This window comes from Marmota marmota, unplaced genomic scaffold, assembly GCF_001458135.2.
Source record: "Marmota marmota marmota unplaced genomic scaffold, marMar, whole genome shotgun sequence".
In the NCBI taxonomy this organism is placed as follows: domain Eukaryota; kingdom Metazoa; phylum Chordata; class Mammalia; order Rodentia; family Sciuridae; genus Marmota; species Marmota marmota.
The window spans coordinates 11,184,055-11,208,009 of record NW_025999941.1 but is presented as its reverse complement, the minus strand read 5'-3'; the positions used below and the strand labels follow the sequence as shown (position 1 = coordinate 11,208,009).

At 40.8% G+C, this 23,955-nt stretch overlaps 2 protein-coding genes across 4 annotated transcripts in view; one reads left to right on the top strand and one right to left on the bottom strand.

Moving 5' to 3' along the window:
• Positions 1-1,183: 1,183 nt before the first annotated feature.
• Positions 1,184-15,044, bottom strand: Eaf1 (ELL associated factor 1). Its single transcript, XM_015494471.2, has 6 exons — positions 14,758-15,044; positions 12,428-12,522; positions 10,157-10,293; positions 8,377-8,594; positions 6,522-6,755; positions 1,184-4,609 (listed from the first exon to the last, which is right to left on the bottom strand). Exons 1-6 carry the CDS (start codon positions 14,858-14,860, stop codon positions 4,563-4,565), a joined length of 834 nt encoding a protein of 277 aa, XP_015349957.1. The 5' UTR covers positions 14,861-15,044; the 3' UTR covers positions 1,184-4,562.
• A 44-nt stretch (positions 15,045-15,088) lies between these two features.
• The window catches only part of Mettl6 (methyltransferase 6, methylcytidine), a 22,297-nt gene continuing 13,430 nt past the window's right edge, over positions 15,089-23,955 (top strand). Inside the window, exons 1-4 of one of the 3 annotated variants that reach the window (XM_015494470.2) lie at positions 15,089-15,241; positions 16,006-16,671; positions 17,386-17,520; positions 21,562-21,732. In XM_015494470.2, coding sequence (XP_015349956.1) covers positions 16,447-16,671; positions 17,386-17,520; positions 21,562-21,732 — 531 coding nt within the window. In that variant the 5' untranslated portion in view covers positions 15,089-15,241; positions 16,006-16,446. Of the gene's footprint in view, positions 15,269-16,005; positions 16,672-17,370; positions 17,521-21,561; positions 21,733-23,955 lie in introns of all 3 variants that reach the window. The other 2 variants (XM_015494469.2, XM_048801171.1) reach the window with 2 other exon arrangements.

Sequence of the window (23,955 nt, the reverse complement as noted above, 5' to 3'; positions counted from 1 at the left end):
GGTAGCACGCTCGCCTGGCATGCATGCGGCCCGGGTTCGATCCTCAGCACCACATACAAACAATGATGTTGTGTCCGCCCAAAACTGAAAAATAAATATTAAAATTCTCTCTCTAAAAAAAAAAAAAAAAAAAAAAAAAAGAACCTGCATCCTCAAGTTTATATCAAGGCCCACACCACAGCCAGTGGTGATGCAGGACAAAACAGGAGTCTGTCCCACGGGGGTGCAGGTCTCTGCCTGGTGCTGGGGCAGTTTTAAGTGCCATCTGTGAGCACTAGCCTGGTAATAGCTGAGATGCCTGAGGTTGCAGGATCAGTGGTGGAGGTAGTCCCTTGGCCACCAAGGGTGCTGTTAAGCTGGGTGGCACCTGAGTCTCATAGCCAGAGACCTGCATGGTCTTAGGAAGGCAGGTGATCTCCAGGCTCACTCAAGCTGGAACTGCTGAAGCCTAATCCTGGATGTATACTGCAGACCACAGGTCCCTGCCTAAAGATCCTAAAGCTAATCCAGAGCTCAGACAAAACCCTGTTACCTTTCATGCCTTTTCCCTAGCAGATGGGAGTCGAGCTCAGGGCTCTGTTGCCTGAAGTTGGGACAGGGGTGGTGGAGTCGATCTCTGTCACCTAGCCTAAAGCAGATCCCCCAGTTCAGCTCACAGGTTTTGGCCTGGTGGTAAGGGTCACAGGGCCTTGCCCAGCATTGAGCTTCACCATGATGGGCCTAGTGCTGGGTTTCAAGAGCAGGGCCTGAATTTAATTTTCTCTCCCACTCTCAAGCAAGAGGCAACGGGAGTGACCTGGGCAGCTTTTTCTTTCCTGTCTTCTTCAATGGTCTTTTTGTTTTGTTAAACTAAGAGCCGGCACTATGGTCTGATTTTCTTGGCTCTTATGCTAATAGTTTAGTGCATTGTTCAACTTGATATCGGTGGGGAAAGATTGCAGGAGGCTCTTCCTCAATCACCATCAAATTCTGCCCCCCTGAACTTTTAAACTCTGCCTTTTAAAAACTGAAGTTCATCCTTCAGTTTTGAATGTCACACTTTTTAAAAAATGAAAGTGTACTTCATATTCACCAAATTAAAAAGGAATCAATTTAGCCAACTAGGCTTTAAGTACAAAGAATTCTTAAAAGAACCTTATATTACTTATTCTATGAAGGAAACAAAAAACATGAAGACATTATGTATATTGCTTACCTTCATTTTTTATTTAAATATAGTGATCTTTTAATAGAATAAACAAAAAACTCTATACAGCAAATATTTTACATAAATGTAAACATGCATGTCTATTTCATAATTAAGCAAAATGAATTTTTAGGCACAAGATTTTAAAAATCATGAAAGAATGAGACATGAACCAAGACAGAAACAACAGAAGCAACAAAAATACACATTTCATAACACTTCAATTGGTCTTGTCTTCCAACCTATTGGTTAAGGCCTGAGTTTCAGAAATCCTACTTTTCTTGCCAAATGGAAATATCCAGTTTGGCTGTACCTAATATATATCCACAAAACAAATAATTATTTTTCAAAATAATGTAATAAATACCTCTCTCTCTCTCTCTCTCTCTCTCTCTCTCTCTCTCTCACACACACACACACACACACACACACACACTCTCTCTCTCTCTCTCTCTGCTGAACCAGCCTGTCTAATAGGGAAGTAAAAATTTGGGAATTTTCAAGTCTTCCTACCACTGAAGCAAACCACATAGAAAAAATAATTCTGTTACAGAAATAAAATGATGAGTGGCATTATTAGAAATCTCTAGTTCGGGGCTTGGGATGTGGCTCAAGTGGTAGCGCGCTCGCCTGGCATGCGTGCGGCCTGGGTTCGATCCTCAGCACCACATACAAACAATGATGTTGTGTCCGCCCAAAACTGAAAAATAAATATTAAAATTCTCTCTCTAAAAAAAAAAAAAAAAAAAGAAATCTCTAGTTCATTTGTATTATGTTTCCCCAAATCACGTTTTTACTAAGACTTGCCATGGCTCCTCAGACACTCCAGACTTCATCTTTCTACCCTGCCTAAATGACCCACAGCAGAGACGCTGCATTAAGAGGCAACTTAACAATTCAGTTAAGAGACTTCAGCACAGGCACTGTATGGTCAGTTTAGTCCAAATGCCTGGAACGTTCTCTCCTGGGCTTTACTGCTTAGCCTTCTCTGCCTCCTCCCCGACCAGGCTTACGCACCAGAATAGCCTGTGATGACAGTCCCTGATTTTAAGGAGCTCACACCAACCAGAGTTCAAGCAAGAGAAAGCTCAGTTTGTGCACACAGGGTACTTCACAGGGGTATGAAATGAGTAGAGGAAGAGTCCATGAAGATGGTACCTACAGAGCCTCAGAAGTGGAGTCTGGAGTGAGGACGAGGAGCAGGAGAGAGAGGAGGCACAAAGACAGAAGAAAAAAATCCAATTTGGCTAGCAGAAGGATATTTGTGAGAATTCATCTGTGAGAATACGTTTCTAGAAAAGAAAAGATTCCTTATTCTGGTGGGGAAAGTTGGGTCGGGGTAGGGAGTATAATGGAAGAACAGAAGCACTGAAGGCTTTGCACAGGGAACAAAACCCAGAGCCACACTGAAGAATTCCCATGCAGTACTGGGTGGACAGATGACATAGGAGAGTGTGTGAAGCTCAGAAAGCGTCACTCACCAAGCCCAGTGCCACATGCAAGTATTTCCTATAGAAACAAGTATCAACCTAACATGCCAAAAACCATTTCTGACTACAGAAATCAAGGCTTTTGGAGAAAAAAACAGGGGAGGGGGAGCTTAAATAGATATTCTTCATTCAAGTTCCTAGAACCTGCCCCAGTCTGAGCAAGTTAAGAGCAGTGACACAATTCCCACATCCAGGAACAATTCAAGTCTCCCAATCCTGACCTTAGCCTTCCCTGAGCTGTCATCTGCAAGTAATTATAAAGCAATTATCAGTTCACTATAGATAAGTTCCTACCCTGGTGCGGGCATGCTGCTGGGGAACAGCTCCTGTCCCACCCCCAGCTCCCTGGAGTCACTATGTGGATGAAATAACTGACCTACAAGGTACAACTCTGACCAAAGCCCCCACATGGGCCACCCCTTTCTTCTCTAGGTTCAGACTGTGTCCCTCCACTAGCTAGGGAGGGAGAGGTCATCTGAGTAGAGGAACCCAAGGAAGGAAAATCATTAATGTCTTGATGCCTACTGAAACAAAGCAGACAGAAACTTCTGAGGACACAGCCACTAAGACGATACAGATGGGTTCCTCCAAACGTATCACTAGATGGTTTACCACACATTCACTCAACATGGAACATTTACTAGCGACCAGTTTCCAGCAACAACAGATTCAATTGGAAACTGCACACTGTCAAAGGCAATCTTGTGACTTTCTTCTGGTTTTATATAAAAAATACAAGTCAGTCTGGAAGTCAGGCACAAACAGTGGTACAAAAGCATTAAACAGAAAAACCTTATCAAAGAATGTGCTCACTCCATATTGCAGAACTCCTATCTAGGCTCTGGTTTCTGAAAACTTCCTGCTGGTTTGTGTGTTCGGAGAGGTTTCTTCACTACGCCTCTCTTCCACTCCTACTCCCCACCCCTGTCAAAAACCACCGAATGAAGATCACCTAAGATGGAACACACGGAACGAAAAGCCTCGATCCTACCTAGTCCCGTGTGTCAGCACCACGGCTGCTGGTTTGATCTGCTCACTCAGCCTCGCATGTTTAAGGACTGTCTGGATCTGAATTCAAGCTAGAAATACCCAGTGCTTTTGTCTTTTGGAATCCAATAAAAGTGCAAATGTACATCTAAAAGTTCCACGTGTAAGCATCTCTTGATTCCACTAAGTGAAATTCAGGGAGGGAGCAGTGAGAAAAACCCTGGACTGGGCCTGGACACTGGCCCTGGCCAGCTGTGTGCTTTCCTTTCCTAGCCTGTAAATGAGGGGACTGTGCTGGCAGATCTCAAGGTTCCCCGCCCAGCTGACACCCGAGGACTCCACTCAAGTCCACTTCTACATGGGCTTGTCAGGCTGGGTCAGACAAGCTTCCTTACCACTTAGTATCAACAATTTAAAGTGGTTTTGCCATATTTCTATGATTTCTATGCATGTTTCTATGATGCAGTTTGAGGTTTCCCTTCCTCCTGCTCCTCCAGATTGTTTCATTTCACTGATGCAGACCACTAGGCCGAACGGATGGCTATGGAGGGTTAAAACCAATTCACTGGCCTGGTGAAGACAGTGCCTTTGAGTAACCCAGGCCAGGGCACATCTGTCTGTTTTTCATTAACAATGTTAACCAAATAGAAATATAATCCTGTTAGTTCTTCTATAGATCTACTTAAACTTTGAAATAAGAGATTGTTCAAAAATTACATGAGAAAATCACCCATCACCACTAAGTTAAAGACTTGAATATCCGAGAGCGCCAGAACCTCCAACTCCTACTACAGGCACTGATCCACGACATGTTCCTCCTGGCAACGGACTCCATGCAAAAACAGCCCGGTCTTGCAGCAGGTTCGTGCACCAGAAAGTAGATTTTGAAAGATCCGGTGCTAGTCATCACTGTCACTGCCAGACTCGCTCAACTGCAAGTCATTTCCTACAGAAAGGAAAGAATAAACCTTAACAAAGACTTCCCCCAGTTCATTAGTGGACTGCCTCGGCTATCACACTACCATAAAACCTTGCTAATTCAACTTAACCCATTTTGTTCTGTTGTCTCAGATGTGGAACATGCACAAAAACTTAAAATACAGCATACAAGATGTGATTATATAACAACAAGGAGAATTATAACAATTATAATATCAGTCAATATAATACTAATTAATATTATTAATATAAGACTACAGTATGATTTCCAGACTATTTTAATACACCTGTGTCAATTTCATTGAAATATACATAGAACTAAAAGCTTGGGGCTTAATGAGTTAATCAGGGAGGAAAATCAATTTGGCTAACCGAAAAAACTGGTATAATCAACATTTCCAAAGAAATGCTATTTTTGGTATCCGCAAAGCCCAGCAGTACTGCTCATTAGAATAGAACAAGGGAGAAGTAGGCCAGACAGCTTTTAAATGTGTTAATACATGACAAGAAACTAAGATCCCTTTGCTGGCATTGTTCACATTAAGTTGTTTCATATAAGCTAAGAAAACACCAAGTGAGGCTTCCATTGTGGAAGCTGAATGCTGTTTACACAGTTGTATGCTAATCCAATGTCCCCTCTGATACACCTCTGTCCAAGATATTCATCTTACTTTAAACCTTGAATGTGAACTAAAAGCTTTACAAAGCCCCAGATTGTTACTTGGTATGCAAAATTTAGAATTCAGGAGTGACTCAACATTTCATGTTAATATAACAGGAATACATATAATAGCACCCCAGCTGGTACCACTTGGATTAAAAAACAAAAGTGAACCTCTATTTCTGGAAGGCTAATTTCTAGGCCAATTCTTCTCAAAATCTGTTCAAAGGACTCTGGAGTCCCTAGACTCCTTTCAGGGCAACTGGCCCCGAAGCCTTCCTTTTCTAACTCCCTGCCTGTGTGAAGCCAGATTTTCTTCATATAGTTCAACTTATGTTGAAGATAGGGCACATCTGACAATGTACTGAGACATTTCTGGTTGACACAGTAGGGAGAGATTGGTCCTGTCATCTAGTGGGCAGAGGTCGGGGATGCTCTTACACATCCTACAAAATATAGAACAGCCCCACAACAAAAAAGATTTATCCAGTCCAAAATGATTGAGATTATCTTTGCCTAGTTGAAGTTAATGAGGTTAGTTTCCCCACCGAAGCTAAAAGACCTTTCAACTTCTTCAAAGGAGAAGGAGAACCAAGAAATGAATATTCATCAGGATTCCAAAGAGAGAGGCATTTTTGTTCTTGTTTTCCTGCTTTACTTTAGTATCATGCATTAGAAGCCACCCAAGCCAGGTGTGGAATATGCACTTGTAATCCAAGCAACCTGGGAGGCTGAGGCAGAAGGATCACAAATTGGAGGCCACCCTGGCAACTTAGTGAGGCCCTGTCTCAAAATGAAAAGGGCTGGGGATACAGCTCAGTAGCAGAGCACTTGCCTAGCATGCACAATTCCCCCCAGAAGAAGAATAAGGAAAAAAACCAACCAAACATCACAATATCCTTCTTTTCCCTCTTGTCAAAGCTAGTAGGTTTCTAAACACAGGCAATGGATTCTTTTTTATAAAAGACGTGGATAGTGTGGTGGCAGGTTGTCTCTTAAACCTGGTGTATGCAAAAACAAAGAACCCATTTATTCATATTTCAGGATTTCCCAGAATTCACAAAACCCAACTTGTGGTAGTAGAAAATGGAAAAGACAAACAGCAGATTTTTAGTTTTGTGCCTGTCTTTTACTGTTTGGTAACACACTTCTTTCTGCTCCAAATTATCTTTGCAAGATCCTCTTCTGGTCTTAAAGCCCTTCAGGTTTACAGATTCTGCTGGCCCTGTCTCAGCCACTGAAGGGAGAATGCACTTACTGAGGGTGTTCATGAGCTGGTTGCTTCCTTGTGGCCGGCTGGTTCCATTGGCGACAGCAGGCCTGCTGTTGTACGGCTGTTGGTGGGAAGGCTGGGGAGGAGAGGCTGGGCCATTGTCCTCGCCTCCGCTACTGGAGCTGTCGTCATCACTTCCTGAGGAGCTCTCAGAGTCTGAGGAGCTGCTGCCACTGCTGCTGCTCATCTGCTCAATGATGTCGACCTCAGCCCTCAGCTCTGCAATAACATGAACGACAGGGTCAGCACAGCAACAGCTCTCAAGGCAGAGCTCCAAAGCCTCCATAAACAGTGACCTAGTGAAATGGCAGCAGGAAGGAACACGCCAGAACAACTCCTGCTTCTCAACTCCTTAAAAACATACAAACAAAATTACCCAAACCGAAACAAACAAACAAAATACCTAACCTGTTTGCAGAGACTCAAAAAAAATGCTGAATTCAACCAAAACAAACAAAAAGCAGACTGCTTCAGAATAATGACCATTCTGTATAGGAAACAAATTAAATCTATTATTTATTTACTTTAAAAAAAGGATTCTGAATTATGATTCTTATTTGGGTGAAACCCCAAATAAGAGAAATATTGTGTTAAAGGGCTGGAAAAATATTTGACTAGGAGCTGGAAGGTCTGAGTGCTTATTTTGGATCTACCTTCAACCAACAGAAAGACCCAAGAGGAAGTCAATGAATTTTCCAAGTCATTCTGGAAACATGAAAGCCAGACAACCGCTGAGGTCCTGTCCAACTCTATGGAGGCTTGCAGGAAGAACCATGGCAAGTGAAGAATCACAGCAGAATACCATTCCTCTTCTTCGCTTTTACATATTGGAACAAAGGCCATGCCTGTCAGGTTTTGCATTTTTCACAGATGTAAGGAAGGAAAACCGTGTTTTACCTAGCCATTCGATGTCTGGGGATACATGGAGAATGATGACAGATTTTCCCGTCCAAACATACAATGTGGCCTTAAATGGCTATGGCTCCTTTAAGCATAACACAACAACTAACCACTCACCATCTTATTCCTATTCAACTTTGTAGTGGAAACTTCCACAACAGCATTCTAGTATCAATGAAAGAAAAAAAAAATCAAGAGGTATAACAACTGCACAGTGCAGAGAGTGACTTTAGGTGCTAAAACGCAGCATTTCTATAGGTTGGGAAAAGCAAACTTCCAAAACAATTCTTTATCTTTCCCTGTCTTCTACTATTGTGGATTTTATTTTGTTTTGTGAAAACTTACAAATGTGAAATAAAATACTTAACCTCGTAACCTCTAACAGTCTAGAGGAGCAGACTACATAGTGGAAGAGAACTGAGGTAACTGTGTCTCGGGTTTGCAGTGGGAGAGCCAAGCCAAACCTCTAAGTCTTTCTAGACCTGAATCCATTTCCACTGATCACATGGCCTCTTTCATATTTATACACTTTGTGTTAGCACAAAGCATTTGGTGATATTGTTTTAAATGGTCCTCTAACTTAGGTACATTAGTGTGGAGCTCAGAAACATTGCCACATTTGGTTTTCACCCCCCAATATCTAAAACCCTCTTTCTCAAAAGCCTTAAAGGTATGCCATATGGAGCTTCAGATGGCAGTCATGCTTATTTAGAGTCTGAGCCTTTAAGAAGAATGCTGCCAAGATAGTCACAAGTTGATAATCACAAATAAATACTAGAAGGCCCTACCCAGCAGTTCTGGAGGAGTCAGCTTTGAAGAAAATCTTTTGATAATAGCAAATGTCTGGGCTGCCAGATCAATACAGCAGCTCTGTGATCTCCTAAAGAACATGGACACCCTACTCCATGTTGCTATCATGGTTCTAGAGAATGTTCTCTACCTCTTTTGATGTCATCCAGCTGAGGTTCAGGTGAGGGGTTATCCTTCAAGGGAGAAGTTTTGGGTCCAACTGGAGGCTTGGTTGGTGCTCTGAAAGACATGGGTGGCGGCGGAGGTGGTGGTGGTGGTGGTGGTGGTGGCTGTGGTGGCTGTGATGGCTGTGGGGGACGAGAGGGCTGCTGTTCCATTCGGGCCTGGATTTTACTGCTCCCCTCAGCTCTAAAATGAGATAGACTTTAAATCAGATGGGCTAAAACAGCAGTTCTCAAACTTGTCCAGGTGACCAAATTCTTGGAAGTCTCTGCAAAACCCCATGCCCTTTCCAGACCCCTGCAAAATACTGCTATTTGTCATTTGGTCATGAGAACTACTCACTAAAGAACTGAGTGTCTACTACATTCCAGTACTACACTGTGTGTCAAAAATAGAGAGATTTTCTTTTTTTTAAGTAGACTTGTTGCCCTCAAGGAGATCACATTTTACAGCAATGATAAAAAAAAAAACAAACATGTACATTACAATGTGATTATGAAATTCCATCTTACTCTTTGACTTGTTTGCAATACACAGTTATCATGAATTCAGGAGTTCCTGAATAAACTAGCTCTTATAATACTGGCCAGCGTACAAATTTTTTCATTATCTATTTACTGCTTGCCTACCATGTCACAGAGTTCTACCGCAAACTAAGAAAATTCTACCCATTAACAATTTCTTTTGTGCTTCTTAAACTTTAGCACATTGTCACCTGGAGATTTCTGCAGAGTCTGACCTTAGGTAAGTCTTGAGATTCTGCCTAACAAGTACCCAGGTGATTTGATGTTGCTAGTCCCCAGATCACACTGAGTAGAAAGGAAACAGAGGACCACAACAGATACTGGAAGAGTAACAGAGCACCTGTTTCACTGCAGGCGATCATACAATACAGCAGCATGAGAAGGGTTGGGCTCTATGCTGGCTGCCAGTGTGGTCCTCGGTTGTAGCTGTCCAATTTAGGGAACTCACAGCCTCTAATCTTCAGTCTCCTCATGTGTTTTTGAGGTTATTTTTTTTTTTAAATATAATAGCACCTTTGTGAAATTTATTTGTAAAGATTAAATAATGCACATAAAGCATCCAAGCATTGTTTGTCTTGTGATAACCTCTCAATAAATGAGAGTCATTTTTATTGTTTTGTGGAATTGAATCAATGAAGAAAAATAGTATGTGGAGACAAACAGAAAAACATTAGATTGTAACACTGTCTTTAAAACTGAATTACTATGTTACAATAATTACTGTATTACAATGTAATAAATAGAACCACTGGTTATTTATAGAATGAATTCTAATTTTCAAGTAAACTCTAACTGGCTTCATATAAGACATGGTGTGCTTAGCTGAATGAACTATTAATGAAAGTTCACTATTCAAAAAAATAGGCAAAGTTTTATTTTGGCATTAGTCAACTCAACTGTACCCTATAAAAAAGTAATGTTTTTAACCAATAAAATTATGCAATTACTCTTTCTTAATTATAAGTCTATAAATACAAATCTCATCCCTTATGTAGATTATTAACAACAATCATGAGTTTGATAAAATTGGATTAATTATAAATTACTCCCTTAAAAGTATTATTTCTTTTCATTGTATTTAAGGAAAATAACAATTTTATTGATTTGTGTAAGAAGACACAGGCAGAGTTGCGAACATCCCATGTTCACATCTTCATAAAACTGGAATCGATACTACAAAGGTTTAGAAACATCATGTAAAACTGTATCTGTTTTTTAACATACCTTGTTTTCTTGACCTGAATGCTGCTACTGAGTTTTTCCAGCACATATTCACCAGTGTCATGATTAATAATAAGTACACAGTCTTTCTGATAAGGCCGTTTGTTCCCCTTGAACACAGTCATTGGTGGTGTGGATCCCTATTTGCCACAAAAGTATAAATGATCAAGCTAAGCACACCAATTATGAATATCAAAACTGACATTATAAATGACTATCTCATCAAATCTTTTATCAGAGCTACTCAAAAAGATAGAACTGATCTATATAGAAAAAAGAAATTAACCATAATAGGTCTAAGTAAAACTTGAATAGTAAAACTAGTGAGTGCTCTCTAAATTTCTTATGGAGAGTCCAGGGCTTTCCATCATTTCCATAACCAACAGAGCCTTCTTGAGGGCAGCTCATTACCCTCAGGAAGCAAGGCCTGCTAGTCATCTGCCTAAGCCCTTCAATAACTCCCCTGTCACCCTTAGGCCAAAGGATAAAAATCTTCGAGCCAGCCATCAGGCCTTGCACCACCCAACCCTGGACTGTGTGTGCTTCAGAGCAGCTTCTTTCAGATCCTCAAGCTCGTTCCTGCCTCAGGCTTTAACAAGCTTCTGCTGGCTACATCCTCTCCCACCCCCAATACTGGGAATTGAACCTATGGGTGCTCTACTCCTGAATTTTATTTATTTATTTACTTACTTATTTATTGAGATAAGGTCTGCTAGGTCAGCAGGCTGGCCTTGGATTTGTGAACCACCTGCTTCAGCCTTCAAGTAACTGGGATGCCAGGTGTACACCATGGCACATACTGCCCGATCTGTGTGTGTCTGTATGTGTGTGTGTGTGTGTGTGTGTTTATTATTTTTCATACCAGGGACTGAACTCAGGGGTGCTTAACCACGGAGCCACATCCTCAGCCCCTTTTATATTTTATTTAGAGACAGGGTCTCACTAAGTTGCTTAGGGTCTTGCTAAGCTGCTGAGTCTGGCTTTGAACTTGCAGTCCTCCTGCCTCCAACCACTGGGATTACAGGCATGTGCCACAGTGTCCAACTTTGCCCGCTATATTTTGAATCTCCTTTGAAGTTACTCTACATTCAGATTGAGTTCAAGGGTAATTTCCTTAAGAAAGCCTTCCCTGGTTTTCTAAAATATGTGCTTTTTTTTTTAAAATTTAAATTCTAGACCGCAAGTTCCACAAGAACAAGAAATGTGCCTTATTGCTCAAAGTTACGTTCTTTAAGCCTCAGTAGTCACTCGATTAATATTTGTTGCTAATAGGATTTAATGCCTTGCTTTGAATCAAAAACTGCTTGGCTCTTTGACTTCTTATTCATACTAAAAAAAAAAAAAAACTTAGAGTTAGAAGGAACCTTAGGGACAATTTATCTAACCCTTTCATTTTACATTTGGGAAACTAAGGTCCAAAGGGAGATGATGTAACCTGACACAGACAGCAAATAATGAAATAGCTCTTTGAATGGGAAGATAATTTCTCCTTAGCACAAAGGTTTCTAGGTCCCTGTCCAGAGACTTTTTATTCTATCAGTAGCCACCAAGAACTTACTATGCTTCAGGACAGAGCTGTTAAGTGCAATGACACGTTTACAAAGAGCATCTTGTAATCAGAAGAGGATTTTTTTTTTTTTTGCCTTATTTATTTGGTCTGGGGACTAGAGCCAGGGCTTGCTGCATGCTAAGGGCATGCTCCTCCACTGAGCTACATCCCCAGACCTCTTTTTTATTTTATCTTGAGACAGAGTCTTACAAGATTGCCTGGGCTGGTCTGAAATTTGCAATTCTTCTGCCTTAACCTCCAAGTAGCCAAATTATAGGCGTGTACCAACGCATCTGGCTTCAATGTAGTTTTTAACTGAGTTTTTCATCCTTAAATTGCCCACATGCTCCAAACCTTTGGTTTGCTCAGTATCTGATATGGCTATTTATCAGTAGGGCACTGGGGCTCTTCTCTTCAGAGCTGCTTAGGAGAAAAACTATGTACATTTAACAGAGGTGCTAGGTGTCCACATAGGAACCTCGCCGTCTTTGTAGCATATAGGGGCAAGGGGAACTTGGGGAAAATGACAAACATTTTAACCAAGTGCCTGAGTAACTTGATTGAACTCTACCCCATCCCCATGATTCAAAATTCCTTTTTTACATATGTTGGCACTTTAGAAATCTAAAGGTTTTTACAGTTGGAAATTCAAATTGCAATATAATCATATACAAGGATTCACTGTGATGCTTTCATTAAAACCAACAACAATGGGATAAACTTACAGGAATATGTGGCAATGTAATTGTGACTTCATCTCCTTTGCCAACCTGAAGCTCTCCTTCACAGGACGTGTCTATAGATGCTGGTTTAAAATCATCTAAAGATAAAGGAAAAGACCAAGTTACTAAGAATAAGGGATTCCTGGACATTTTCATTTAAAAATTAATTTTTTTTCTTCTTTTCTTTTTTGAGGTACTGGGGATTGGACCCACAACCTTGCACATGCTAGGCAAGCACTCTACCAACGAGCTATTCCCCTAGTCCTTTTTTATTTTATTTTGAGTCAAGGTCTTGCTAAGTTGCCTAGGCTGGCCTCAAATTTGTGATTTTCCTGCCTCAGCCTCCTTAGTCACTGGGATTACAGATGTGCACCACCACATGCTCAGCTAAGAATTAAAATTTTTATTACATACATGGAAAGCAAAAATCATTTAGAATTCTTTAAAAACCATTTTATTATGGAAAACTTCATTTTTGCAAAAATAGAGAGAAAAGTACAATAAACCCACAAGTACCTTCATTCAGCTTCAATAATTACTATCTCAGAGACAATTCCATATACTTTTGCTCCAACCCCCATATGATTATATTGGGCAGGGGGTAAAGGGGTCTAAACCATTTCCTTCTCCTGAGGGACAGTTGAAAACCCATGCCTCATCATCCACAATAAAGTGTTTTATTAGGGTAATGAAGATCAAAAGCAATGAAGCATATGAAAAAAATACTTGATTGTAAACCCTATATGAAAAAGGCCACAGCATCATAAAAGATAATTCCATTTTGCATAGAAGCTGTCAGAATTTGCCACACTTACTGGACATGGCAGCACACCCCTGTAATCCCAGTGACTCGGAAGGCTGAGGGAGGAAGACTGCAGATGCACAGCCAGCCTCAAAAACTTAGTGAGGCTGTAAACCTAGTGAGACTGTCTCAAAAGAAAAAAGAAAAAAGAAAAAAAAAAAGGCTGGGGATGTGGCTCACTGGTTAAGTGCCCTTGGGTACAATAACTTGTAACAACAACAACAAAAAAAAATTTACTACACTCAATTCCATAACTTCTGCAGATATTCAGACCAGATAGATGGTTGGGCTGTATTTCCAAAGGTTATCCTGCTGGTGTTTCTGAATCGCAGTTAAAGCACAACCCAAATAGCCATCTTACTTCACCTTTAACCCACACTTGCCTCAAACTGCAAGCCAGGAGTGTACATGAACGTTTCCCTTCATTGGAGGAATAGATCAACTTAGCAAACTCAGGAAATGAAGGTTTAATCACATTCCCAATATCCTCTCTTTGAAAGGGCTGAATCTGCTATCAGTAAGAAGCACAGAAATGGCACAGCAAGAGGCCACACAAAGATGGAACTTCATTTTCTAACACACCCTCTTCCTATGTGTTGAGTCACATCTATTAGTTCCTCTGATGAAAACAAGCCTCAACCAATGTTAGCACTACAGGAAACTAGAAGCATGTGAATCACAGGGGGATGCTCAGTCAGCCAATTCCTAACAGCCAAATCTTCACCCAGGACAGAATATAAGTACCCCCTCTCAACAGTCTATAATCACAGAGAAGAAGGTCCAGCATAATGACTATTTCCACATTCTTTATGTCTGCTCTATTCTGTTTCCAAACATAGATCCAACCTTAACCTATGCCAGGTTCACAAATTCTAATTTTATTCTTCTCCACAAGGGACCTGGTCCAGAAACCAGGGTGGTGCGGATGACCTCAAAAGACTTCAGTTTAAAGGCACGAAAGGCGTGGAGATCGGGGGTGGCGCGACGGATCTGACAGAGCGCAGAAAGGATGCAGATTCCTTGGTTGAAGTGGAGACACAGCAAAGTGTCAGGATGACTAAAACCAAGACAGAAGAGGGTGGGAAAGCTGAGGAAAGCAGAGAACAGAATGAAACTGAAAGAAGCAAATGAGGCTTACAGCAAACGATAAATCCTTTAAGTATGCAGCCCCCCCCCCCCGTGCACCACCACCATCACCTCTAGAATAATAGAAATGGAAAAGGATTCGAGGGAGAAGAGAAGTTCGGTTTGGGAGTTGGGTCGAGAGGATGAAATAAGAAAGAGGCCAGTGACCTTCGGGGTTCATGTTTAGGATTATAAGGTAAATGAACATTTGGGAGTGACGAAAGATTTTGTTCGGGAGGAGTAATCCAGAAAAGAAAAGAATGAAAGTTGCAAATCGGGGTCCCAGAGGATCTGGGGTAAAAGAGAGGGGAACTGACGCTGGCAGGGAAGTCCCCGGACCCAGGAGGGCCGAAGGAAGAAAGGAGGGAGCCGAGGTTGGCATGTGGCGACTGGTGCGCTGACTTACAGCGGATGGTGTGGAAGGAGGCCCGTGGCCGCTTTTCGAAGCTCTCCCCGAGCCGCAGGCAATGCTCCTCGCGATCCAGCAGCGGGTTCGCGGTCCCGTTCATGGCCCCGCACCTGCCTCGCGCCCAGATCGGTTCTTTCTTGGCGCGGCCCCAGCACTAGCTCCCGGCACTGGTGCCCGGGAGGACGGTGCTCCCGGAACACCGCTCCGGAGCGCACGGACAGCCAAGCCGCCGCCCACCTGGGACCGGAAACGAGTCTCTGCGTCGGGACCGGGGAAGACTCTGAGGAAGCAAGGCCGCAGGACTTCCGGCGTTTGGTAGGTACTTCCGGGTTCCTAGCGGAAGTAGCAGAGGTGGTTCCACCGTAAGAGAAGTCCGCCGGGAAAATCCTAATTCGAAGTTCTACTAGCTGGTTAGTGAATGCTCAGGATGTTTCACCGCGGTTCCCGAATTCTATCTTCGGAGCCCGTGCTTGGTTGAGGGGTGAGTGTGCCCTGCCCTACCCTGTAGGTGAGTCAGGGAACTGATGGCGGTCGAGCCCAGAGCGTGGAGAACTACTTTAACTCGAGTCTCATAACTAATGTGGGCCTAGTTTATCCCGAGTGTCCTGCGAGAGATGGGTCCTCGGGACATTAACCACGTGTCCTTGGGTCACTACCCCTACTTGGCGCCGCGATGACGGTGAGAGGGCTTTGGCCCCCTAGAAAGCGCGTCTCCCTCTGGTTCATGCGGCAGCTTCTTGTGATTGCGGTCAGAGCTTAGCTCTGTGTCCTCCCAGAAAGCCTGTCTCCGACCCTAAGGAAGCGCCGATCCTGCTTCTGTTGGGCGATTGACCACCCGCTTTCAGTTCGGGCAACTGTTGTGGTTGTTTTTTAGGTCACCCCTTTGACGGGCACCGAAGATGGATGAGTATTTTCTTTTCAAGGTTTCTCAGTCTATTCACGGAGGTGGTTCTTTTTCTGAACTAAACCGACTTATTGTAATAGTTGACTCATTCCGGTTTGAATTAGAGTTCGGCGCGTGAAACCGTCCTGGCTACTGAATGTAAGCCCTCTGAAGGTAGAAACTTGTCTTGATCTTCTTTGTGACCTCTCCTCCTTTAGGGGGCAGGGTTTTGTGTAGAGACAGCATCTGGTGTTTGATGAATGGAACCCAGCCTCTGAAAGTACTATTTTAGAACCATCGACCCTGCTAAAGAGCTCTAGAACCCCTAATGAGCTTTTTTTTTTTTTTTTTTCTTCCTCTAGGAAGCACCCGTGTTTGATAAATAGAACCCAGCGTCCCCAACAGCTATTGTAAAGCCGGGCGCAGTGGCACACCCTTGTAATATCAGCTACTCAGGAGGCTGAAGCAGGAGGATCACAATTTGGAGGCCAGCCTTAGCAATTTAGTGAGACCCTGTCTCAACATAAAACATAAGAAAGGCTGGGGGGTGTGACTCAGTGCTTAAGCACCCTTACATTCTATCCCCTGGTACCAGGAAAAAAAAAAAAAACTATTGTAGAACCACTCACTCTGCATTCTAAAGAATTGCTCTAGAATTCCTAGTGGGAATCTCATTCTTTTTTGTATGAAGCACCGCAGGCCTTGAGAAAACCCTGTGTCTTCAGTGTCAGTATGGATTCCTCAAATTATGCAAGGATGGAGAATCTTCATTAGTGTTAAATGCATTGCCACCAACATATGAGATGGCTTCATCACAAAGGAAAGGACTGCAGGCAAGAATTCTCAGTTCTGAAGAAGAGGAGAAACTGAAAAGAGACCAAGCTTTGGTGTCTGATTTTAAACAACAAAAACTGGAAAAAGATGCTCAGAAGAACTGGGACCTTTTTTACAAAAGAAATACTACCAATTTTTTCAGAGATAGACACTGGACCACCAGAGAGTTTGAGGAGCTAAGATTATGTAGGGAGGTAAGCTAATATTTCACCTTATCCTGAACTGTTCTTCATTTGGAACAGGTGTGTGGAAGAGGGGTGCTTTATTGCATTCTGAAGGCAGTGTGAAGTAGAAAATTTATGAAGTCTATCAAAATGCTTGGTACCTTAGGAAAGAAATATGTATTTGGTCCGTAGTTTTAGCGATTTTTAGCTAATGTTTAGAAGAGAGGACACGCATAGATTTTCTGTTTTTTTTTTTTAAAGACTGCTCTGAAAGTTGTAAATATTAAATATTCATTTGTACTGAGTGAATTTAGTGACAAATTGAAAATAATAGCAATTAATGAACTATTGTGGCCCTTTTTCTAAGAAGACTTGTTTTCTCAAACCTAAATCTGCGAAGTGTGTTGTTATTCCCATTTGTATGTAAAGCTGAGGCCCAGGGCTATTGAAGTGATTGCCCAAGGATAGACTGCAGGGGCAGAGGAGGATTTGGGGTTTGAGTGCAGGTAGTTTAGCTTCAGAATCTGTTCAGTTAGCCAGTATATTGGGTTTTTTTCTGCACAACCTGCCCAATGTTGGATGATGATATGTGAGGTACCGGTATTAACTTTTATTAGTTCTGTTGTTTATCATCTGTTCAGTGGGATGAAAGACTTTGTCGCTCACATTCTGGGTCTTTTAGTTTGGTTTATTTCTTCATTATTCAAATATAATGTATTATAACTTTAGGTTCTCTTTCACCAGTTTGAAGGCCAAAAATTAACCATGCTTGAAGCTGGTTGTGGGGTTGGAAATTGTTTATTCCCGCTTTTAGAAGAAGATATGAATATCTTTGCCTATGCCTGTGATTTTTCTCCAAGAGCAGTTGAATTTGTTAAGGTTGGTACACCATTTATGTGTTTTGCTATGTTTCTATTTTCTTTTGTGTTTGACCTGCCCTTTGCATCCATTTGCCTAATTGCAGTTCTCTTTCCAGTCCTCTCTCTGATGCTGATCACTGTGAATGTAATTTTCCTTTTACATACATATGCAACACGTATAGAAATACATCTCTATTCAAGAAAAGTATATACTTTACACCTGCTGTATAAACTTTTTCTTTGCTGAACTATTCTAAAGTGAATTACAAACATCAAGACTCACTCCTAAATTTGTCTCCCCAAAATAAGGCCTTTTTTTTTTTTTTTTAAATATAACCACAATTAGCTTATATCCAGCAAAAATAACATTAATTCCCTAATGTCTTTAATACCTATCCCAGATTCAAATTTCCCCAAGTAGGTCCAAGTTATCTTTTCTTTTTTTTTTTTTTCAATTTATTTTTTTAGGTATAGATGGACACAACACAATGCCTTTATTTTTATGTGGTGCTGAGGATCGAACCCATGTCCCACCCGTATGCTCTACCACTGAGCCACAATCCCAGCCCCCCAAGTTATTTTATATAGCTATTTTCAATCCAGTCACAAACTACCTCTTACCCTTATGTCATTTAAATCTCCTTAGCTTAAAATGCTCCTGTCTTCCTGTCCTGAACTATGATTTTTTCCACTGAGTTTTTGGAGATATCAAGTCAATTTTCTATAATAAGGCCTTAGGTTCCAAGTTGGTCTGATTGTTTCTTGGTATTATTGTTTAATTTGTTCCTTCTATCCTCTATGTTTCATGTAAACTGAAAGTTAGGTTTAAATCAGGTAAAATTTGGGTGCATAAATATATTTATTTATTTATTTATTTTTGTATTTTTAATTGTCAATTTTATTTATTTATATGCAGTGCTGAGATTTGAACCCAGGGCCTCACACATGCCAGGCAAGTGCTCTACCACTGAGCCACAACTCCAGCCCCGCATAAATATGTTTATAGGTGATGTTGTATTTTGCATATTGCATCCTGTCAAGCGATAATATCTGGTGATCTCCTTACAAGCTGTAGTAGTCGTCTTACTCCCTAGGTTAAGGTAGCAATTGCCTAATTCCCCTACTATAAAAATATTTTTCTTTTGCCATTAACAAATATGTGGGGGGCACTTTGACAACATGCACATCAACCTTTTGCAGTTTTAACATCCATTAGATCTTTAATAGTTGTAGATAGTGTCATATTTAATGTAACTTGATTTTTTTCACTCTACATTATTATGTCTTACAGTTTTTCATGTTAGTACATGTAGATTACCACATTATACACATATCTGTTATAAAAATTCCATAAAATGGATAGATATACTTACATAAAAGTTACCTTGTTGTTATTCATCATTTATATCATTTCTAATTTTTTTCTCTTACAAATAGGGGGTTTATGTGATGGGTATCAAACATATGATTCTTGGGTATCAAAACGTGTATACATTTCTCTGTGATGGACAATGGAAGAAGTAGGATTTTTTGGAAGAAGAATAAGCACATTTAAATTTTTATAGCTACTACCAGGATTTCTTCCAAAAAGATCATACCAATTTATAATTTCACCAATAATTTAAAGATACCATTTTCTCAATATTTGATATCTGTCTTTTATTTTTGTCAATCTTTGGGCAAAAAGTAATGTCCCCATGTTTTGTTCTTTATTACCAAAGATACTGAAGACCTTGCAATATGTAAATATATATTTTTTTCCTGCCATGAAAAAAAAAGTACTTATCTTTTGCTGTTACCTCATGGCTCTTAAATGTTGTTTGGGTTCCCCCCCGCCTCAACTTTATTCTTCCTTGCATTTTCAGTTTGTATAATTTCTATCATCTGTCATTAAGTTCACTGATTCTTTCCTAAACAGCAATGTTCCTACTGATGAACTTGTCAGAAGCATAATTATTCATTTTCTTGACCATGTTTTTGGTTTGGGGCATTTATATTTGAGTTTCCATTAGTAAAATTACCTACCTAATCTTGCACATGGTCTATCTTTTCCATTAGAGCCTTTAACATTTTAATCATAGTTATTTTAAATACCCAAACTTTTAGTTCCATCATCTATGTCATGTTTGAGTCTAGCTCTAAAGATTGCTTTCTTCAGAATGTTTTTCTTGTCTTTGGTATGCCTTGTACTTCTTTATTGAAGCTGGACATGTTAGGGCAGGAGATACTGAGGTAATAGGAATTTGTAATAATCTAGCCAGGAGCTGGGGTGTGTTTGAAGCTGTAGCTATAGTTACTTGTGAGGTTTGTTGTTGCTATGGGCACCAGACTTAAAACCCTCTGGTGGCTTGCCTTTGGATATTCCCCTATCCTTTTCCCCAAATAGAGTCTGTCTCTCGCACTTTCCTGGTTGCAATTTATGGATATTATTATTTGGGACTTCTTGGTGGGCCATGGGAGAGAGTATTATTATTCACTAATGCCACTCTGCGGTGCGCCTGTGTCTCAATGGTATGACCTTCATATGTCTTTCTACTTACAGCTTTTCTTATCCATCGCTCTCCCAGCTGCAAGATGTATCTACCAATGTCCCCTCTTGATCTTGAGGCTGTTCTCCATGCAGACTGATTGGACTAGGGCTGAGTGGTTCTCTTGCCCCAGCTGCAGAAGTATTCTATAGTGTCCTTAGGTTGCAGGCCTCAGGTGACCTTTTCATGCAGATTCAGCATTTTCTTCCTTAAAGGATATGAGAAAAACTACCACCAGAAAGCACCATCCTTTCCTTGAGAGCCTAGCCTATTACCCCTTTAGAGGGCTGGAAACAGTTCTATATTTTCACATTCCATTGCCCACTTTTGGTCTCTAGCAATTTGCCAAATTTCTAGTTTTGTCTGTCTAGATAGAGGGCTTTTGCCTCAGGTAAGCCAGTGCTTGGGTCTTGTGTCTGCCTGATAAAAACACATCTTTCTCCAGATTTTGGGCTGGTGGGTTCTGTGATCTCTGTCCTTTGATGGGTTCACAAAAATCTTTTTTTTTTTCTCTTTTTTTCTCTTTCCAGCTATTTTCTTGTAAGGGCAGGAGCTGTGTCTTCCCATTTCTGTGTATCTCTGAGCTAAAACTAAAAGTTGTAACACTAACCGATTGAGAAATTCATTTTCCTACTCTGATAATTATCACCTTCTTTATCTTTTTATCTTAATTGTTACATTTGTCATGTAAATGTTAAACTCTCCCACACACAGGTGTTTGGGGACTTTATTCTGTCTCAGTGATCTCCTTCTCAAACCACATTGTTTTATTATTACTACATTTTGCAATATGTTTTGATGTTCCATGGTGTATCTCCTTTTTCATTTTAAAAATTGACTTTTGCTTCCAGATAAATTAGATTTACCTTGGTAAGTTTCTATAAGTCTATTGGAATTTGGTTGAGATTGCATTGGATCTATAGGTGGAATTATGAATAGAATTGACATGTTTTCAATATTGAATTTTCCCTTCCAATAACTTTATGTATCTATCTAATCAGGTCCTCATTTATATGGAGGAACAACTTAATATTTTTCATGTGTTGAAGCCCGCCAACCAAAATATACCAGGAACATACTTGTAGTAAAAAAAAAAAAAAGAAAAAAAAATTTAGTTTTCTTCATCAAAGGAAGATATGCTCCAGAAGAGCTGTGGGAGCCTCCCAAGAAGGGGAATTGGAAGGCTTCCCACAGGATTTAGGCTTAAAGGGGATGATTCAGAGGATTAAGGAAGCACAGATCAATTTTATATTATCATCCCTCTGCAAGTACACATTTCTGAAATGCTCAGTTTTGAACAAGTGATAGACTATATTCTCTCCTCAATTAAAAATGATTTGCTTAAATGATACCTTGCCTCTTGTTTTGAATAATGAATGCTTTACATGGTTTTATCCAGTAAGAAGAGTTGGTTTTATTTCTGTGTAGCAGTATGCAGCTAGAAATAGGATCTTCTTTTGATGGTATATGTTTTGTATATGTCAGCGTGGCGGTTGCATTAAAATTCTTTTTTTGCTTTTTTCCCTCTCTAGCAAAATCCTTTATATAACACTGAGAGATGCCAGGTATTCCAGTGTGATCTCACTAAAGATGACCTTCTGGATCATGTACCACCAGAATCTGTGGACGTTGTCATGTTGATATTTGTGCTCTCGGCCATTCACCCTGATAAGATGCACCTTGTTTTAAAAAACATTTACAAGGTTAGTAGTATGGGGTCTGTACTTGAGGGTTGGACATCCAGATCCCCAGGTTTACCTTCCCTCTGAGGTTCACGTACTGTTGAGAGTCAGAGGCTCTTCATTCTCACTATGTAGATTGTGTTTTCAGCATATGAAAAGGGGTTCTCTGGCATAAAATACCCACCATAACTTTGGATTTGTTCAGTGCTGTGACTGTTCTTAGAGTTTGGCCAGCCCTAGAGCAAGGATGATTTTGAGATCTGTGGAGGTGAGAGGAATAAGAAGTTCAGTGGATGCGAAGTTAAGAATGCCTAGACACAAAACCTGGTTTTACCACTTAGGCAAGTTCCTTCACCTCTGTTTCTTTACCTGTGAATGTTGAAGTAATAGCTCCAAGATTTAGGATTTGAGGAAGATTGGATGAGATGGGTATAAAGCACAATGCCTAGAACACGGTAAGCCTCTTCAAAAGTCAGCCATTAGGGTGTTGCTGCTGTCATTATTGTAAGTAAACTGGGAAGAGTCCAAGCTGCTGTTGCTATCAGGAGGCTGCTGTAGCACTCAGGAAGTAAAGATTCACTCATGAAGTCATGTGTCTTAAGACAAGCCATCTGCCATCTCTGAACCTCAGTTTCCTTGTCTGTAAAATGGGAGTGTCTCACAGAGATGAAGGTGACATCATGAATCTGGGCACTTTATAAACTATAGTGGAAACTTACCTATTATAAACAATTGGTTGCAGTGTTGGTTAACTTTAAAAATCAATTAAACCAAGAAATCTTTAAAAGTGTTAAACATTTTATTATATATTAAAATGTAGGGGCTGGGGATATAACTCATTGGTAGAGTGCTTGCCTTGCATGCACAAAACCCTGGGTTCAATCCCCAGCACGCACACACACACAAAAGTGTTGAGTTTTCATCCTGGCATTACTCCTGATGGAGGGCCAAGGCCCTTTTTTTATTTTTTTAAGATATGGATGGACCATTAATCATTTACATAAACCACATATAATATTTTTAGTGTTTTTAATTATTTTGGGAGGGTAGGGTGGTACTAGGGATTGAGCCCAGGGGAGATTTACCACTGAGCTACATCCCCAGCCCTTTTTGGTTTTTATTTGGAGTCAGGATCTCACAGAGGCTGGCTTTGAACTTGACAATCCTTTCTCAGCCTCCCAAGCAGCTGGGATTGGCCATGCACCACCACACCTGGCAGTTTTAGTGACTCTAAAAGTGGAATAATAAGCCTGGCACAGTGGCACATGCCTATAATTTCAGCTACTGGGGAAGCTGAAGCAGAAGAATTGCAAGTTTGAGGCCAGCCTGGGCAACTTAGCAAGATCCTGTCTCAAACAAAAAAGGGCTAGGGATGTAGCCCAGTGGTAGAGTGCTTGCCTAGAATGTGTGAGGCCCCGAGTTCAATCCCCAGTACCAAAAAAAACTCAAAAAACAACAACAAAAAAAAAACGGGCAGATTCTATCAAGTCTTTTCAAAATGATCTACTTTTTATGGAACATTTAAGTGCTTCCTATTCGTGTACATATTTCATTGTTATATATTCAAGTTACAGAATTATAATTTAAGTATTACTGGCATAAGCAAATTTGGGAACAAAGACAAGTGACCAGTGTAAGTGCGCAGCTCACAGCAGGTGTGGGGAGTTGCTAAAGTGCAGAAGCATGTGCTCTGCAAAATCCACAGCCTGCACCATTCAGGAAGTCTCAGGCCACAATCACTCTGCATTCAGATGGAGATGAGATCAGTCAGCAAGTCGAGGAAGCTAGATGTTGGGTAAGAGAACTTCATTGAACTACACTGAACTCGGGTGCTTAACCACTTAGCCACATTCACAGCCCTTTTTCATGTCTTATTTAGAGGCAGGGTCTTGCTGAGTTGCTTAGGGTCTCGCTAAGTTGCTAAGGCTGACTTTGAACTCAGATCCTCCTGCCCCAGCCTTCTGAGCCAGGAGGATTATAGGCATGCACCACAGTGCTTGGCTCCTGGTATTAACTTGTAAAATTAGTATAAGATAGAAGTCACTATAAAACTAGAAGTCACTAGAAACCTATTAGGGAATTATTCTCCCTTATTTTTAAACATTTAGATCTCTGCACACCAATATTAGCCCTCTCCTTATGAGTTTTGTGAGTTTTTTTTCTTCCTTATTTCTACTCTCTCTGCCCCTGGTATCTGAACAGGTGAGAATTCAAAATGCTCCAGAACCTGGAACTTAAGCTAAA

Bases quoted from the DNA above. Each gene is read 5' to 3' on its own strand.
- Eaf1 (XM_015494471.2), bottom strand. From the start codon at position 14,860: ATGAACGGGACCGCGAACCCGCTGCTGGATCGCGAGGAGCATTGCCTG. The intron at 6,756-8,376 runs GTAGAGAACATT...ATGTTATTGCAG, and splicing joins GCTGGATGACATCAAAAGAG to AGCTGAGGGCTGAGGTCGAC. The intron at 4,610-6,521 runs GTAAGTGCATTC...TCCTTTCTGTAG, and splicing joins CCAGCTCATGAACACCCTCA to GAAATGACTTGCAGTTGAGC.